General features: G+C 41.9%; 2 protein-coding genes across 5 annotated transcripts; one reads left to right on the forward strand and one right to left on the reverse strand.

The window, feature by feature from the left end:
- Positions 1 to 523: 523 nt before the first annotated feature.
- rprmb (reprimo, TP53 dependent G2 arrest mediator candidate b) lies at positions 524 to 2,960 on the forward strand. The gene has a single exon (XM_031582635.2). It carries the CDS (start codon positions 2,080 to 2,082, stop codon positions 2,392 to 2,394), a length of 315 nt encoding a protein of 104 aa, XP_031438495.1. The 5' UTR covers positions 524 to 2,079; the 3' UTR covers positions 2,395 to 2,960.
- Positions 2,961 to 7,981: 5,021 nt separating this feature from the next.
- arl6ip6 (ADP-ribosylation factor-like 6 interacting protein 6) lies at positions 7,982 to 18,439 on the reverse strand. Of its 4 annotated transcripts, none has more exons than XM_031582632.2 (5): positions 18,178 to 18,425; positions 17,716 to 18,036; positions 17,510 to 17,563; positions 17,017 to 17,149; positions 7,982 to 9,258 (listed from the first exon to the last, which is right to left on the reverse strand). In XM_031582632.2, exons 2-5 carry the CDS (start codon positions 18,032 to 18,034, stop codon positions 9,165 to 9,167), a joined length of 600 nt encoding a protein of 199 aa, XP_031438492.1. In that variant the 5' UTR covers positions 18,035 to 18,036; positions 18,178 to 18,425; the 3' UTR covers positions 7,982 to 9,164. The 4 variants fall into 4 exon arrangements, with proteins under 4 accessions (XP_031438492.1, XP_012691125.1, XP_031438491.1 ...); XM_012835671.3 differs by having other exon boundaries at positions 18,148 to 18,425; XM_031582634.2 differs by lacking the exon at positions 7,982 to 9,258 and adding an exon at positions 12,126 to 12,312 and having other exon boundaries at positions 18,148 to 18,439.
- Positions 18,440 to 18,872: the final 433 nt, after the last annotated feature.

Genomic DNA, 18,872 nt, shown 5'->3' on the forward strand with positions numbered 1-18,872 from the left:
CCTAGTGGAAACAGCGATACTGCCATCTGCTGTTACTTAAATATAAGCCTCGGGGGTCAATAGAACACTAAAAACATTTTTGTTTATAGTTTATGTTATCATGTTAATTGTATTAAAAATGTAATACAATTTGTTTGTATTTTCCATAGGTATTTTGTGTTTGGAAATTAGGCTGCCACAAACATCAAGACATGAACGTAGACAACACGGATACAGGTTGTGGAGCTCTTTCTCCGACAGATGGCAGTGAAAGCGTATGGTCTCTAACATACATGAAGGCGTTGGCCGAGCGGATGATGTACAAAAATGCCAAACAGAGAAAAACACAGCGGAACAACTGAAATCCCACAGTTTAATGAATGAAGAATTAGGAAGAAAAGATCACTGAAATAGTATTAGTGTTGCTGCAACTATCTCTGTGTTACAGGTCAGGGTTTCGGTCTGACCAATAGATTTCAGTAGGATGGGTTGGGATCCGGCGAAGTTGTCAAGACACTAACCTTTAGTGTACTTTGTATACTGTAGGTGGCGCTACACTGCGAATGAAAAACTTTGATCTGTTGTAGGCTAAACAGAGATCCAATGTTGCCTCTGTTGCCGAATGGTTTCATCCAGGTTTTATAAGCATCGTCTCTCGGCTCTGTGTCTCACTGTTTGTTTGTTGGAGGATTAACTGGATGCACAGTGGACTATGCTTATTTGTTTGACTAAGAAAGGAAGTCGAGATTAACGCGTGTGAGTTTGCTTTAGTTACTGGTGAATGTCTACACCAAATATTATATATCTTTTTTCAAAATTTCTTTAAACATAACCATTAAGCCAAAGAGTCGTTTTCAATGAATTACTCCGCATTCAACGACGCTGATGGTGGGCTGCTCTCCAATGGGAGTAGCGATGGCTTTCTTAAGTGCTGCAACCTGTCATCTGCGGTCATGAATAACGGCTTTGTCGCCACCGCGCTGGACGAGCGGAACTACCTCGCGATGCGCATGGTTCAGATCGCGGTCATGTGCGTACTAGCACTCACCGTGGTCTTTGGGATCTTTTTCCTCGGCTGTAACCTGCTCATCAAGTCGGAAGGAATTATAAACTTTTTGTTGACAGATAGGTCGACTGGCATGGGGGAAATGTCACCTGTGTGACACCTGCATATTCAAAGGATTTGTTTTTGTCCCAACATGAAGAAGTGCTGTAGCAAATATATTTTGCATTATTACTGTATCTTCAGTATTATACTTAATACGTCATGCAGGTATCACATATTCATTTATAACAAGTGTAGTACATGGATAAAGAGTTTTTATTCAATCAAATCGAACCTATGTATGTACTTAATATTTTCCCTATAGGCCTACAAGCGGAAGGTCACGAACTTCCCGTATAGGTTACAGTAAGTTACAAAATCTATTTAAAAATGTTTACGTAGGCCATTGTTCTTACTTTTTTTCCTGACTGGCAGACCCAAGCTACCTTAAGATAAATTATCTTTTTTTGCGAGTGGAGATTGAGCTGATATATTCACATATGACACGGTCAGGTGGTAGAGAACCCCTTGCAATAGGTTTATTAGGCTACATTTTATTGGCGCTATGGGACCGATAACATGAAGCAGATTACTATTTTGAAAAACGTGTCAACCAACAGATATAAGGAAAGTATCAATATAGTGTTTTTGACATATTTCGAAAAAATAGCCTATATTTTTTTAATTCTCCAGAAAAATAAATAAATAAAAGAAAAATTAGATTGGAATTTCACAGGATGATTTTCCTATAGGTGGCGCTATATGAGTGTAGAAATCAACGGTTTAGCTTGCTGAAAGGCTTTACACTGACTCCTCTCGTATGGAATGGTTTCACCCAGGTCCAATCAGCATCAGTGCACCAGTGTTCTGTGCACTGTGGTCTGTTTAGAAGGATGTCACTGGAAACCGTGAGGTATCTACCTTGTACAACTCGGCCCCACAAACACTCGCCGGGATTCTCAAAAGATTTAAGCACTCTTAATTTGGTGAATGTCTACAACAAAAGCAACAGATATTTTTCAACTTTTTGCGTGTCACCCTGAACTTTATCCGAGATGAACTACACGGCATTGAACGACACCGACACCGGTTTATTTTCCAACAGTAGCGATGGCTTTTTCAAGTGCTGCAACGCGTCCTCAGTGGTCACGGACAGAGGCTTTGAGGCAACTGCGCTGGCCGAGCGGAACTTCTTCATCACACGAGTGGTCCAGATCGCTGTCATGTGCGTGCTCTCACTCACCGTGGTCTTCGGCATCTTCTTCCTCGGCTGCAATTTGCTTATCAAGTCCCAGGGGATGATCAACTTTCTTATGACGGACAGGAGAGCATCCAAAGATGTCGAGGCCGATATTGGTGGCACGTATTAGAGCAGACATTCCATTTGAGAGATGAACTTAAGTATCATGCAATGCCACTATTCACTATACCTGTCGGTGTACCCAGGGGATAAGATCTTTGTCCAGGCAGAGACGCTTGACAAACCCTTGCTTCTGGACTAAGACTCTTGCTTCTGGAAAAGAGGTCAACGGCATTTCCCAATCTTCAGTCTTTATGGATCACTTCCAATCGGGGCTTGCCCATTGTGAATGTAACCGTGTAAAAGGATGGATGTGTGTCATTACCTTTATAGTTTCTAAGAATATATAATATGGAGAGGTTCCTGGAACCTTGACAGTGTGGTGCTTTGCTACGCTTTCTCCTTACTTTTGCAAGATTTTGGAAATAATGTAAAATGAATGTTATATGTAACCTGATCAACGTGGTGTGTGAAGAGCCTTTGTATTTTGTTTTGTTTAAATCTGGCTCAGAAAATGCTTTCTTGGGTAACATTCCACTAGTGATACAATGCATGTTTTTAAAATCGTAGTCCAAAGTGTAATGTAGGCCACAGTATTTTGGAATAAATGCAACCTGGAGCATACAGTAGCTGTCATTCTGCTCCGTCTTATTTTGTCTTATATAGAACAGTTTCTTCTTAATCATTTTGGGTTTCAAGTGGTGCCTTTGCGCATTTCCTTTGATTCCAAGATGTAAAAAATCATGGTAGGAGTGCCTAATTTAAAACCAAAAAACAAATTAGGCTACTTATATTGCAAAATACCACTCATGATAACATGGAAGGAAGAAGATCAACCAGTCTTAAATGGCTTGTTGATTGATTGAACTATTGATTTGGTTTTTGTGCCAATTTGTCATTAGTGTGAGTTATATCTGTTCATAATGTCCCTGCATTTAATACAATAACCCTCACACAACTTTCCATGTATTTCCTTCTCTGATAGCACACATAGAGACAGGCAGTCTGTCAAAAGAGAGGAACAGAGAGGGCCGGAGTAAAAATGACATTAGTGACCACAGCAACTTGCCAAATCTGGTTACATCTCCTGGGCTGCCAGCAATGATTGTTGCTTTAAATAAACCCCTGCTTGGCAATAATAAAGCATGCAACCAACCTGCCCTTAGTGTTATTGAGTTACCGTTCATTATGTAGGCACTGGTCTAATTATGTCATCCATCACTCCTGCACATTTGCCATGTATGTGTACATATGGAGAGTGTTTCGTTGGGTGACAGTGAAATAAACACGTGTAGATGTGAGTGTCAACCATAGTGCATAGTGCTCAGTTCCTAAGCATCACTGATGTATTAAAAACAATCATCTCTCTGTATGAGAAAACTATTAAATAATAATTATTAAATATATATATATATATGTATATATATATATATATATATATATATATATATATGTGTGTGTAATTATATTCAATGAACTAAATAATGTCAGAAATGTATGTACATTTCAAATAACACTTCAGGTGTGGCTACCTCAGTGGGGTATTTTTTAGGTCAAAAGCTTATTGGCAGCCCTCCCCCCTTTTATACAGACTGAAACATCAGGAACGTCTCGTTTCCGGGGCAAAGAAAAGCAAATGGGTCTGTGATAAACAGCTTCGCTCCGCGCGGGTGAGAGTGCGTCATTGCGGGGGTCGTCTGTGGTCAGACTTCTGAGGGAGGTGCCTTTCCCAGCGAGCCCAGAGTTTACTAAACACACAACACACAGGGCGAGAAAGCCCACGCATTATATTATCAGTCACGCCAGCTGCACCATAGCGTGTGACGTGTGAGGTCTACCCATCTCACACACACACACACACACACTTGGGAAATGTGGTGTCGTGCTTGTATTGACTTGTCATAAAACTTTTAAGAGCATACATATTTTCCTCTTTATAGCTACCAATGTTCCTAAGTTTTGATATAGTAGTCTAGTTGAATTGGGCTAAATAATTATATAAAGGATCATAGACCATTTTGTCATATAGTACTTGTATGAATTCCTTGGTACACAGGATAGGATAAGATGTACTTTATTTGTGTGGTCTTCACTTACACATACGAACATACAGAAGATCATAACTCAACATGCACAATAAAACAAAATAAAGCTAAATAATAAAATAAATCAATAAAGGTTCATCACCTCACATATTTATCGGGGATTTGAAAAAAAATCTTAAAGCTGTAGGTTAGAACGACTTCTTTAAAATGCCCTAATAATGAGAAACGGCTACCTGTGGCTGGAGAGAGTGGTATGAAGCATGGCCATGAGCTAAATAATTACCTGTCAATCACAGGGCCAACTCTAACAAGCAGTGTATGTGTGTAAAAAGAGAAAGAGGACGAGGAAGAAATGCAGAAAACACGATGATATAAGGTTATGCACAAGCTTCTCCTAGTACATTTCTGAGAAACTAAATCTGACAAGATATTTTTATCCCACCTTTGCTAGTATCCAAGCAACATACACCACTATATTTTTTACTAGGCTTGTCTAGCAACATTTCCAGTGCAACCAGAATGAAAACAGGCAGCAGGCAGAACAAGAGAAAAATCGAAGCGAGCATTGTGCAAAATCCCTGGGCTGATCGTATGGCAGACTGAGAATGCAGGTCCCAGGTGCTTTTCTGGGTAAAAGAATGAAACATCAAACAGAATTGCTTTTTTTGACACAGGGCAGTGGTGGAGATGCCACAATTGTGTGAAGACACTCAAAAAGTTGTGCTTGATACATAATAGATAGGAGCCTAGAGAATGCCATGGCTTGTCATATGACAACCTTGACGAGTTTGGAGGCTTATAGACCATACAGCCTCAAGACTAAAAGCACCTAAGTTTAGAAACAGCTGTGTCCGCAGGGAAGGGTGCTCATTCAGTTCAGAAAGGTTGTTGAATGACCATATGCTGATGTGCATATTTAGATTATTAGAGTCAGTCCTCTCACCAGCTGTTGCACACTCACAGCACACAACACAGATGGACTGGAATGAAGGGTGGCGCAGTCTCTCTTATAGAGTCAACCTTTTCCACAAGCACTCTGTCCTGATGTCAGTTGCACTAGTGGAAGCAAAGTTCAAATTTAAATATGGGTGACAATCAACAATATCCTCAAGTAAAAAAAATAATAAAAAAAAACAATCATGGCCTTTTTCACTGCACATATAAATGAGCACACGAGAGTTGTTATTACAAAAGTTGCATTTTGAAAGTCTAAAGTGATTGAACCGGTCACCGAGCACCGGCCATAGAAAACCTGAAGCCTGGGGAAAAATAGAGTCTACCCTCCACCTGGTATGACCACCACGCCTCAAAACACAAACACGTCAGTCAATAAACGTTTCGTGTGAACAGTGATGGTTTTTCTAACTACATCAGATCGGAACAGATGATGTAATGGACGGGACACGTGCACAGAGAAGCCCTGGGCAAGATCCCATTTGATGAAAGCTCGATCAATAACAACGAAATCCTCCCTGGGGAAAACGCTGGCCTATGAAACAAACACTACGCCTCTAATCTCAGAGGAATTTCATAAACATCGTCTATGTATGAGACACAACAGCGACCCACTGGCTTCCATCAACCTCACATCCTACACAAGTCTGCACATTTCCATGATGTGTGAATGTAGCCCTGTAAAAGGATGGATGTGTGTCATAACCTTTATAGTTTCTTAGAATAGATACTATGGCAATGCTCCAATCATCACTCCATCGTATATCCTATTTTCCAGTTATTTCCCTACTCTACTGCCAGAGTTACCCGTTAATTCGTCCTCATTTTCTCATGTCAGTCTCGAACCCCCCTGTAGCCTGTGGTGCTTTTTCTCTCGTCCCCCCCCCCCTCCCCTCCCCTCCCCTCTCTCATGGGCTTGTACAGTGGTGACACTCTCCGAGGTCAGCATCTGAATACTTTCCACAAAACTGGGCCCCGGGGCGCAAATAATAATGTGCCGGGATGCTCTCATTATCGACTGCCCTTCGCCCTGCCCTCTGCTCCTCTCCCCCTCGCAGCCCTGCTCCCCTTTAGCATCTGAGAGGATGGGGCTAGAACGAGCCCAACACTGGGGCTGCTTTTCACATGCATAATGCTGCATTGATGTCTTCATGATGTTTTCATTTCCTTCGCCAAGGAAGTTATGCTTGCGTTGATATTTGTTGGTCTGCTTGTCTGTCTGTGTCTCTCTGTCTGTCAGCAGGATTACACAAAAACTACCAGGCCAATTTTCAATGAAATGGTGGAGGGTAGTAGCGAAATACAAATAAAGGAATTTCTTTTTCACTTTCTGTAACAATACGTGATGGGGAGTTTGGCTTTGACTGAGGTCTGCGCTCTCCAGGTGCCCTTCTAGTTTATATTTTTATATATTTACTTGAAAATGTGACTGTTAGGTTGGTGAGGCAGAATAATAAGTGTGAGCAGTGACCACTCACCTACTGTCACACTCACAGACACAAACACAGAGTACGCATATTTTGTCCATCTCATTAATGATTCCACAAAGGTTAAGGTTAGACCACATACACACACACACACACACAGTCAAACAAGCAAACAACACTTCAGCAATCTCCGTTATGTAAGACTTGCCACCTTTTATGTGTCAAGATTGACATCTACTGGCACACTGTGACCCTTCCTTAAGGACGCCCATCCTCATTAGCTCAGCAGTAGGGGACTGGGATGACATTTTAATAATCATTATAACCGGATGTGTTCTCAACACTGACAACCATCAATACCACCGATATCTAATGAGAGTTTAATATCTTTACTAATCAAGAGTAGTGCTTTAGGTTTGGATTTTTGCAGTAAAATCGTCGTTCAGCTCCTTCTCCTTGCATCTCCGAAACCGACCCCACAGTATTTCATCAATGTTCCATTACACAAAGGGAACAGGCTTCTCACATTGACAAGTGCGAGTGTGTTGTAATGTTCTAGCCTCTGTTTCCTGTTGCACTCTGCCTCTGTGTGTGACAGCATAATTCCCCAGGCACTGTTTCACTCTGTTGGCAGCCAGGGCTGGGATCATGCTCACAGACCAAAGCGAGAGACCAACCTGTGTGTAAATTTAGTCAGAGCCACAGCGCGCACACACACGCACGCAAGCACCAGCCATCTTCCCTCGACATCTCATACGCAGAAACATATGGGATGGTACAGCCTTAGGACACAAATAACGTGACATGGCACTCTATGATAGATACATTAGTCTATCTTGCCTGAAAAGAGGGGCTCCCAAATAAAAAGTTTTCTCCTGCTTTTAGCTGTCACAAAATCCCTCTCAGTATCCTTCTGTTTTACAAAATAATTACACTTTCCATAGAGCAGGAAGAACATGAGTAGGGAGGGGGGGGGGGGGGTGAACTCCCTGGTGCAGAGAGAGGGGACACGAGAGACGTGTTAATCGTGTTAATCACTTCCTGCAGGTAAGCTAGAACCCATTCAGGCTCAGCGAAGCGCGACAGACTCACTGGCCACGCACGGCACAAAGCATGCACTCAGACACACAACTTAAGATCACTCTTGGGAAAGGTATGTGTTGGGAAACAACGATACAGAGAAACAATGGAAAAGATACAATATGAAGAAGTGAACGAAGCAAACATGTCGTTACATTCATTACACTGTTGGTCCTTTATTTGAAAGGTCTTGGCAAAAACAAATGCATCCTGTTTATTTTCTGCAGCGTATTAATGCTAATCCTTTGATGAAATCAAAATCGGACCGGCTGTATGGATAAAACCAGGGATTTGTTTTCACGGAGAATCACAATCAGACTGAGCAAACAGCAGTCCTCGTCTCAAACACAAACCAACCATCCATCCAATGCACTCGTTCTCTCTGTTTGAGACAGTGTGTGTGTGTGAGTGTGTGTGTGTGTGTGTGTGTGCGTGTGTGGGGGGGCTCTCAGTGAAACTCAATTAAGAGCACAGAAAGCTGGCCTCAGCTCAAACGAGTAACAAGGGGGACGCTCTGCTTTAAGAAAAATAAGTGAAAAATACTTGGACGAGGGGGGTGCGTGTGTGTGTGTGTGTACGCTTGGCTGTATAGTGATGAGAATACCAAATTGAATCCACACTTAAACAGTTGCCATGCCTCTGGGGCACACTCCTCACTTTGGCACATCGAGATGCCAGGTTGGTTTCTTTCTTTTGCACTCTCTCTCTCTCTCTCTCTCTGCTGTAGGTAGCGCTCCTTTGCTCCCCTCTCAGCTCACTTAGTAGTCATTACATCCTATTAAAACAACACTCAGTCGTTGCAAAACATCATTGGAAAACATCATTAATTATTTAACGATCATCTCGAAGCATTATTAAGAGAGCTAGGTACTTGTAGCTATGTACTGCAAACAAATGATAAGGAACAGCATTATACATCAAAGGATGTACGTCAAAATACTGAGAGCAAATACTGAGCAAATTATCATTCCTAAGCTTTTCATTCTCCAAGTCATTTCTTACACAAAGCAAAGGTTTCCTTATTATCATTGTAATTACACAACTAAAAAGGAATATTTCCAATTTAACACCCTGATTAACGTACACGATGGGAATAATTATGGCACTAAAGACAAACAAATAGGTAATTCTCATTTCCGAACACACAAAAGGCACAGTGTAGGACAACATTAAACATTACATTATGAAGGCACATAATAACACACTGTGGTTACTTAAGCCACTAGAAGGCACTTTATACAGGATGTCATTACTGCACTGGAGTAACAAGGAATCATGGGAGGCGTGTGTCAGGTGAAGCAGCCATTGGTAGAAAGGTTGAAGTCGCATGGCAATCAGGTGAGACACCAGATGACTGTGAGTGCTGCAACAATGCCATTGAGAATAGCCATGCAATAGCCCATATGAAAGGAGTGTCCAGTCATTCGCCTGCAAACAAAGCACATGATGCAACAGACACAGTGAATGGATGGCAAAGAATATTTCTGACTTGTTGTAACTACTGCTTGTCATTTTAAATCTCACTTTAATTGCACACATGTGCCTAAGGAATTGATCTTGTTTCTACTGGCTAAAAGAATACTGGCATTTTGAGCTACGCTTACAGTAATGCAACATAGCCAGGCTGTACCTGAATATGACCACGACTGAAGCATTTAATGAAACAACTTCATCTGTGCATGCAGCATTGGTAGTGACCTGAGCATTACCACAAACATTAGTTCTTGTACTTACAAAAAAAAAAAAAAAAGAAGTGAAAAGACCACAGCTGGGATTACGGATAAAATAGAACCATAAAAAGAAAATGCCTTGTGTACAAACAATTATAACCATGCACTGATGCTTTTCTGAAAACATGCAATGTACTTCAAATCTAAAAAAGAAAGGTTAATCTGTTCTAAAGGATGACCTCATCATTTTTTTTCTTACATTTCAAAACCAACTGGACCAAAGCTCAAATGAAATCTGCTCTGCACTAATGCTGTTCATTTGAAACAAGCGACTGAATGTCCCATTATGGGGTCAAGTGTGTCAACTAAAGTATGTACTAAAGTGTCAACAGATTAAAACATCACATTCATCCCTACAACGATAGCAGTCGCATCAGTGAGAGAACCAATCACGCAGGTGAGCAGCTTCATTCATAGATTTTTTTGGGGGTATAAGTAAGGCAGTTCCTCATTGTAGCCTATAGATAGGCTATAGATGGAAGAATTAAGCATTGAGGTGATGCCATACCTCCAATTTAATGTAACACCATCCCTTGTATAGAACTGTATCTCATACAACATTTGCTACTTCTTCCAGACTCCATCATTCCACCATAACAGCTATTCAAAGGGCTTCAGATGCAAAACAACTGATGAGTCAGAGGGTCACATTGGAAATTGGGTTGAGGACAACAATTAAATAACACTGAATATTCATCGCATCATCATATCATTAACGGGTAAACTTTGACATCCCAAATTTGAACTACAGTTAATATGGTAACTTTTGGTAACTCCAGTCATCAGCAAAAAAAAAAAGGACCCCGGTCCTGACAAATTCAACACAAACTCAAGTACGAATAATAATACAAAAAAATACACTTAACCTCTGTTGCCAATTTTCTACTAGGGAAAACAGCAACAAGTCCGAAACATAAAAATGGATATGGCCTGGGGCTCATATAATTTGTTTTTAAAGTTTATTCATAAACACTTCCAACAAACACTCTATTATGCACGATTTGCCTCATTTTTGTGTGCCAAGATTAATCTACAATCACACTGTGAACCTTCCACAGGGACAGCCATCCTCATTAGTTCACCGGTAGGAGACCTTTAAAAAGTTTATTTATAGGCTTTTATTGTAATAGGATAGCAGACAGGAAATGAGGAGGACAGAGATTGGGGAGAGGGCCTCAGGAATGACCTCAGCAAAGACTCGAATGTAGGTCCTCATGTGCGGTATCGTAAATATCGTAAATATGAGTTCTGAGCACATGAATGACCGGAGAAACCCGTAACTACTACTGAGAAACTACATTTTTTTCTATGATACCAGAGTTGTGACGTCAAAAGGGGCGTGTTGTACATTAAAAGTGTGTATATTGCAAAGTCCTTTTCATAAACAGAAAGTTTGCTTCAAGTTAACATGATTGCTGAACCTCTGTTTGTGACTGAATTTCCTGAATTAAATTGACGTAATATGGCGAAGCATGTTTCTCTCTACACATATCTTCTTATGTCTAAGGTTCACTGGCTAAGAGGTCGTCTGTCATCAAGACCGCTTTGTACGATTTCATTTTGATGAGAAAACATCAACCATAAAAACAGTGTCTTTGACAGGTTGTCCATTTTTAAAAGATGTTTCCTTGTTTATGTTAGATTTCCGGCCAGGGACTTGAATGCAAGTCTAAATTACGATTTCTGAACTCGGAAGTATGAGCTTACGACATATTTACATTTACATTTAGTCATTTAGCAGACGCTTTTGTCCAAAGCGATGTACAAGGGAGAGAATAGTCAAGCTACGGGCATTAGAACCCTGGTGTAACAATAAATACTACTTTACATAATAAATAATTAAAAAAAAAACGAAATAGAAAAGAAAAAGAAGTGCAGGAATGTAACCGCTGTAAGTGCAAGTTAAGCACTAGTCGAAGTGCCAGTTTAGGAAGGGAGGTGGTCTCTGAAGAGTTGTGTCTTCAAAAGCTTCTTGTATATACTACACAAGGCAGCATTAGACCCATTCTGATTTTGAAGGACAGTGCACATCGCCAAAACCCCCTCTTCTTATCAGCAAAATGCTTGTTAATCTGGTCTCGGTCATAATCCGTCCTGTGCCTCATCAAACTGGACTCATCCTTCCAGTTCTCTGACATTATAATGACCCTTCACTGACAGCTGAACCCTACTGTGATATAATACAGGCCTAATTAAAACCCACATAAACATGAATGTCAATAAAATGCTTTAAATGTGTTTGCATTCAGCAGTGCACTTTTCCATTAGGTGCCCATGTCTGAACTTCCCCCCAGGCCTCACAGACAGCTGACCGGCGTCACTATGGTTTAGTTTTCTCCGGCCATCAAGCCATCAGAGCATGTTAAGGGTACCAAATGGAGTGAACAGGAGGGGCGGGGAGGGGGGACAAACACATATCAATTCCCACACTGGAATATTAAGCTGCACCATGACACACGCACACACATGCATGCACGCGGACAGAAACACACCCATGCACGCGGACAGAAACACACACACACACACACACGTGCACAGTAGGGAGACTGATCTATACATGTGTGTAGAGGCACACAAACACATCATTACAGATTTTTCACATTGAGCACCTCTGAGCCTTTGGTGCTGCTTGCGGCTTCGAGCTGATTGAGGTATTTAAATGGCGACAGACAGTACCAGCGGCATCTCTGGGGAAATATCCACCTGGAATCATTACCTGTTAGGAGAACTGTTGGGGCTCGCTTGTATCCTCCTAACACAGCATGGAGAGGAGATGGGAAAAAAACAAGTGCTCAGGATCATCAATAGCCATAGTTCCACTGGTCACAGATAAGTGGTGGAGTGCAACGTGTTAAAGGGTTGGGCATGTGTAGGAAAATTCCACTGGCTTAAGAACAGGGTGCAGCCACCTTTGACCTGCAATTGTGTGACTTTTTTTTGTGTGGGTATATTGTATGAGAAGCCGACCACAGGACCAACAGGACATGCTCTGGGGGTAGGGGTACATCCGCCTGTGTGCACACACACACAAACACACACACTCACACACACACACAGGCTATCTGATTGCGACAGTCCAACTACATTAAAAATAGATTCAGGGGCACACACTCTGGAACTGGGAGTAGCCTTGGAAGGGTACATACACTGACAACACACACACACACACACACACACACACACACAGGAAGTGAACAAGGAGCAAGGTGTCAAGGCCTTCACATAACAGAGAATTTCTCGTTTATTTTGTAGTTCTCATTTCTGTTAGGCTAGTGGGCAAACCTGCCAGCTGAATGAATGGTTTTCATTAGAATTTAAAGGTCGAGCCATTTACCAAAGTGTGTGTATGCAAGAGGGAGACAGTTAGAGAGAGAGAGAGAGAGAGAAGAATCTCAATAAAGACACTTATCCTCTGATGAGCAGAGGATAAGTGTCAGTAGGCCTAGGTTTCCGTGGAAACACAGCCACAATAGACCTCATCAAATAATCCATTTTCTTTATTGCCACCTGTTTTTTGCTCACATGCCTCTCAATGGCCTTTCGCTGTTTCACCCTTTCAGCGACAAACAGCACATCCCCGTGGTCACAGACCCTCCCAGACCAATCATTCCAAATTAAGAGAACGACGCGGACAAAACAATAGCCCTCCAGGCGGTCCGAGCCTCTTCCGGACCTTGCCACCCAAACAGTGGTTTTCAGGGTGAGTGGCCGGAACATCCACAAGCACAACATAATGGACGTGGAGCAGAGGCGGAGATTGGACGACCGTGGACCATCCCTGATCCGGGTCGATAACCACTCAGTGGACTCAGAGAGAGCGAGTGTGGGCAGAGCAGAGCCAAGGGTAGTGGGGGCGGGTGGAGTTCTGCCTGAGCAACTGCACCTTAGATTGGCTGGGTTGTTGTTGTCGTCGTTGTGTGTCTGTTCCCTGGTGTAGTTTCAGTGTGATGCAGCGTCCCTGCCTCCCACACTTCCAAAGGAATGATCGTTGTTCGCTTTCCTCGAGCCCATAGCGTGTTGACGCACGAGATTAGGGAAGAATTCGTACAATAAACAAGCACAACGCACACGCACACATGCAAACACGAATAACTGTCCGAGACTCAGGAAAGGGAGTGTCGATCACCCAGTTCTCTAACTTCCTTACTACAGTGCTAATGATTTCGAGATCTTCCTCTTTCAAAAAAAAAAAAAAAAAAGAACCTCTGCTTCGTTGGGCCTGAAGAGCTGCTAATGAAACTTCAAATGAAATCTCCTCATCTTGCTGAGGCCGAGAGGGCTGCTTTCAGGAGTTCCTGCGTCCCCCCTGACAACCTAACGGAACCCCTTGCAGTGACTTGGAGCCGTGCTGCAGCAGCTGTGTGACCCGGTCACGGCCGGGCCCCGCTGTCGTCACCGACGCTCTGTCTCCGAGTGACGTGGGTTCCCGGGCTTACTGTTAGGCATTGCGGGGTCTGAACTTAAACGGAGATGACTCCCGGCTAAGAGGGGCTATGCAGTCAAGACAATTGGGGCACAGCAGTGAATGCTCCTCGTCTTTTTCTTGGTTTTTGTTACGTACTTACTCTCTCTCTCTTTCTCTCTTTCCCTTTTTCTGTTACTAAGGCAACTAGCGCAATATTTTGACAAAAAAAAAAGAACTAATAAAGGGTTACATACAGTTCAACTACAGCTTTCACTATTGGCCATAACTGAGGGGAAAAATGAAACGCCGTACTGTCTAGAGTCTTCTCTTATCACTGTGTCTGCCACAAACAGCCACAACCCCCAAAAACTGCTAAGTTAGATAAACAGAGGAAGACAGTTGTGTCCTCTTAAATACAGGGTTTATTCCACATGAACACTGTTGTTATTCATAGCTAATTAATGAATCTAGATGTTTATTATATCTTCAACAGGAAATCTGCAATCACATATCTGGTGACATAATATTTTTCACTTGATTACAACCGAGCCAATCCCAATTCCTCTCCTTGCTTGGCCCAAAACCCAAAACAGGAGAATTCTGGCTCGAATAAGCAAGTTAGATGTTTGGTGCTTGGTGTGTGTCAGCAGAGCAAAAAAAAAAACATAAAAATAACATGAAATTAATTTCTGTCTTTCTTTCTTTCTTGCAACCTGAAGACATTTTGTGGTTGCAGCACTATCTATTTGTCTGTGATAGTACCATAATACAAGGTTAGAAGGCCAGTTTGAGGAGGGGATAGTGAAAAAGGGAATTGAAAGCATCGCAAAAGTACTCTTGCCACATGAGCAAAACGGAGGCTACAAAGTAGATCGGACCTACATTAACCTACCCAATGTTCTCCCCCGCACAGCCTCTAAATCATAACTAGTTGTAGAATGAAACGTACAGCTTACGCGGTACAATATGCTCCAGCTCACAGCCAGAATGATGACAGATGGAATCGTATACGAGATGGGATGGGAAGTCAAGAGTGACATCAAGAGATGATGGATGAGAAGAAAAGACCTTGAGGAAGGTTCTCTGTTTATGTGTGTGTGTGTGTGTGTGTGTGGCAGATGAAGTTTGGTCCTTTGGTTTGGCTAAGTACTTTATTCCTCTAACCAGGATGTTGAATGCAGATAGGTGTAACTAATGCAGAGGCCAAATAACAGTCAGGTAGAGAGAGACGCCATATCCTACAAAGAACATGAACCTCACTAACTCTGCTACACTTAAACACCCTTTATACATCAGGGACACGAAGCGGATGAATGGTTTATTTGTTAGTACTTTTATTGCCAATTTCCAAACTACAATCCCTGCAAAAACTAGGCAAGCTAAAATATACTCTGTCAGCGGCAGACTACTCTTAACCATGTTCGACACCTAATATGGGCCATGCTGCCAACTTTCAGGACTGTCTTGCATGAAATAGAGTAGGCATACTGCCATTAAAAAAAATAGCTTTCTTAATGACAGATCGATAGCTGCTGGGAGAAAACTGTTCTGTGATAATGCGAAACAGAGACTAGATATTCATAATTTCGATCATCGCTTGGTTAATCTGAACTATTAATATGTTTAACGCATGATATTGTGTGCAAGACCAACAGTTTTGCTATTTTTTGAACAGTCTAGAGCTGCTTTGAGCATACTGGTGAGTGCATGACTAAGCATTGCCAGTGTGGAGCATTCACATGGTTACCCATCATATCAGACCATCTTTCTGTAGGGTATTTCATTTTTGAATGTCAAAAACTATTAAATCATTCTTAAAATAAAATAAAAACTAATGGTAAATTTCCTAAAATTTCCGTCCCAATTTATTTAGTATCTTTCATTGTTTTGTGTTCAGTTGATGTGTTTTGTGGTTGGGGCGACTGAGATGACCTAGAAGCCTGACCACTAATGTCAATGCAAGGGAAATTGCTAAAAGGTCAACAAAAGGCCAATGGCCTTGTGTTTATAACACAAGCGCACACACACATGGCAGACATCTTACACAGACCCACAGAGTCTGGGAAATGAGTTATCAGGAGGTTCATGTGTGTCTGAGCCAAAAGACAGAAATGGGGATTACAGATGCCTACTGTAAGAGATTCCACCAATCCTACGAGAGAAATCAGTAGTAATTTTTTGACTTCACTGTTTTATTGTTTACTGTTACTTTTTTCCTCTTCACTAATCCTTTTCTTTCTCTCCCTGTCATTACAAAAATGTATTCCCTCATTTTCAACTAAACTTTCAACTTTGTACATAAATCTGTCTTTCAATGTACACATCCATTTCTCTTTGTGGTTAGAGGACCTTGGTGGGGAGGTAGGGGCAGGCTGGCCTGCATGTGTACAGGCCTCAGGAGGCCAATTTTAGAAGAGCTTTGCCAGCTCTGTCGTGTCCGAATGTCTGCTCGGAAGATGAAAACCAATTACTGCAAAATTGCTTTTCTGTTCTCCGTTGGGCCAAAGCGTGTCCGAGGGACTAACTCAAAACGGAAGGCTACCACTGCCAAGCTCAGCAGGAGAAAAAAAAAGAGACTCATTCTGTCTGACATGCTACACCACCATTGACAGCCCCTGGCTGAAATGAGAGAAAAATGGCTGGATAAGCATGGAAAGCGAAGCCGACAGGCCGAAAGATCTTTGCCCTTTCTTTCAGCACTCTCGCCGCCTCCCTCCCCGCCCCAATGTTCTGTGAAACTGTGCTTAGCTACCTTGCTCAGTCACAGGCAAGGGGTTTCTGCTTAGTCACAGTGTAATAGGTCATGACTGACCCAATGCAAGGCTGAAGAGATATGACTCTGGGATGTAGAAGGAAAAATAACTAAAAAAAAGCTGTGAAAGGAGGCCCAATCACACGCCACAACAACAACCTAGACAGATGATACAGTGGGTCCAAGCATGGATATACCCTTTAACACAAAGCTTGTGTGTATATTCTATGTACCCTGAAGAAGGTTTTTTTTCAAAGGAAAGTGTATTTAGTTAGACCTATATGTACATATGTGCTCACCTTAGTCTCGATGAAGAGAGAGGGGTTGGAGGAAACATGCCAGGGTCATAGGAATCGAAGTAGGTCAGCGTCCAGGAGAAACTGCAACAGGAGATCCCAGCCAATGAGGAAAGGATCAGCAAACTCCAAAACCCTGTTAACATAAGCAAAACAAATCCACATAAGCTTCAGAAGGGCAATTAGAATACAAATGTAAAGTTGAAATGTGTTTTTTGTTTTGACAGAAAAACGTCAACATCAACGTTCCTAGAAGTACAACAAAAGTTTAATTCTGGGAGGTTGATTAAATACTGTCTTTCCAAAGAACCCTGTGCTGGCTTGCTTCAGACCTTTTATCGCATTTGTTTACTTTTCTACCATCTTGCATGAAACAGCTGAAATGAAAAATTCAGATAACAGAATGTACAGCAAAGTGGAAACGTAGTCTGAACCTTTAAAACGACGTCAATATGATACCCATTCAATCATAAAAACTGCACACAACTTCACAAACCTAGTAGTTTGACTTCTGCTCCGTCTTCTTTTATTATTTTTTCTGATTTAAGCTCTGAAAATTAAGTAAAAAACATTAGACATTGTTCAAGCACTAAAAAAAAGAAAGAGAACATCCTTATTGTAGCGTTAGATTACAAATATTTTTTTCTTATCAATGAAAGAGTTCACTTTAAGACGAATGGGGGTTACAAGTTATTTCCTTACCTTTTAATACAAGATAGATACAGGCAAAAAATAATGCAATAACAGACGCGACGATGACGCAGAGGAGTATGGACAGTATCCGGGCAGACCATTTCTTGCTGTCGCTCCAGTATGTTTGCTGTAAAGGTGACTTAGTCGACATAGAGATGCTTTGCTGAGACGTTGTTTCGTGGAGAGAGGCTCTCTGAAAGTCGGTCCCATCAAGTTCTTGTCTGCTTGCGTCCTTGTTCAACCCTTGCGCAAATATTAGCCTCCGAGCTAAATGCTCAGTCGTCAACCTGACACTATCGGCTGCCGCATCATTGTCAACACGGGGCATTTCTGAATATAAGAAGTTGAAACAGTAAATAGTCAGTCACAAAACTAAAATCGATCAGTTACACCTATTAACGAAGACAGTTCAGCAAAGCGCCTAATCCTTGCTATCGCTACCTGAAGTTTCTGGATGACATCCAAACGCACCTCAGCAAAAGGTTCAGTATCCTGAAGGTAAAAAGACCACAAAACAAAACCAAAGATGTTCAACGTGAATTGAAATTGCAGTATGTATACAATCAAAAAGATGGACTAGTTTTCCACCTGCGAAAAAAATAATCTCTGAGGCTGTCGCAAAGTTTGTTCAAACTTTCAAAACAGCGCGGCTTCGGCTTCCGTATCGAACGGGAAACACCGCCTGTTCTGCTTTCAACCTATCACAATCATAGGCCCAAGTCGGTGTGCTGACAGCACATTGTTTGGCCTTGGTAACTGTCAATCAAAGAGAGAACACGTAGGTTAGGCTTGAAAGCGAACGCACGGCCTAGTGGTCTTCTTAGCTTGATTGATCAGTGAAGACTTCTGTAGGGTTGGCACCTAGAAATACACTTTTACATTTCATCATTTCTTCTTACCGGTTTGTCTGTGCCCAGATCATTGTGACTTGACAGCTGACAATGACTGAAGACTAAATTAAATGTCATGGCAGAAGCTCTGTTCAGAATGTTAGTAGCCTATCCTGTGGACAGACACAGGATCCTGTGCCTTTATCCTGTGCCTAAAGGTGGAAGAGTAAAGTGAAGATAATTGAAAAATGTCCTTTGTTGTGTGGTAATTTCCTCAACACAACCTGCCCTGAAAGGCTTTGTAATGAACACCGAATCAATGTGTTCCCTCTGTCT

The sequence above is a fragment of the Clupea harengus genome, chromosome 16, assembly GCF_900700415.2.
Source record: "Clupea harengus chromosome 16, Ch_v2.0.2, whole genome shotgun sequence".
NCBI classification, from domain to species: Eukaryota; Metazoa; Chordata; class Actinopteri; order Clupeiformes; family Clupeidae; genus Clupea; species Clupea harengus.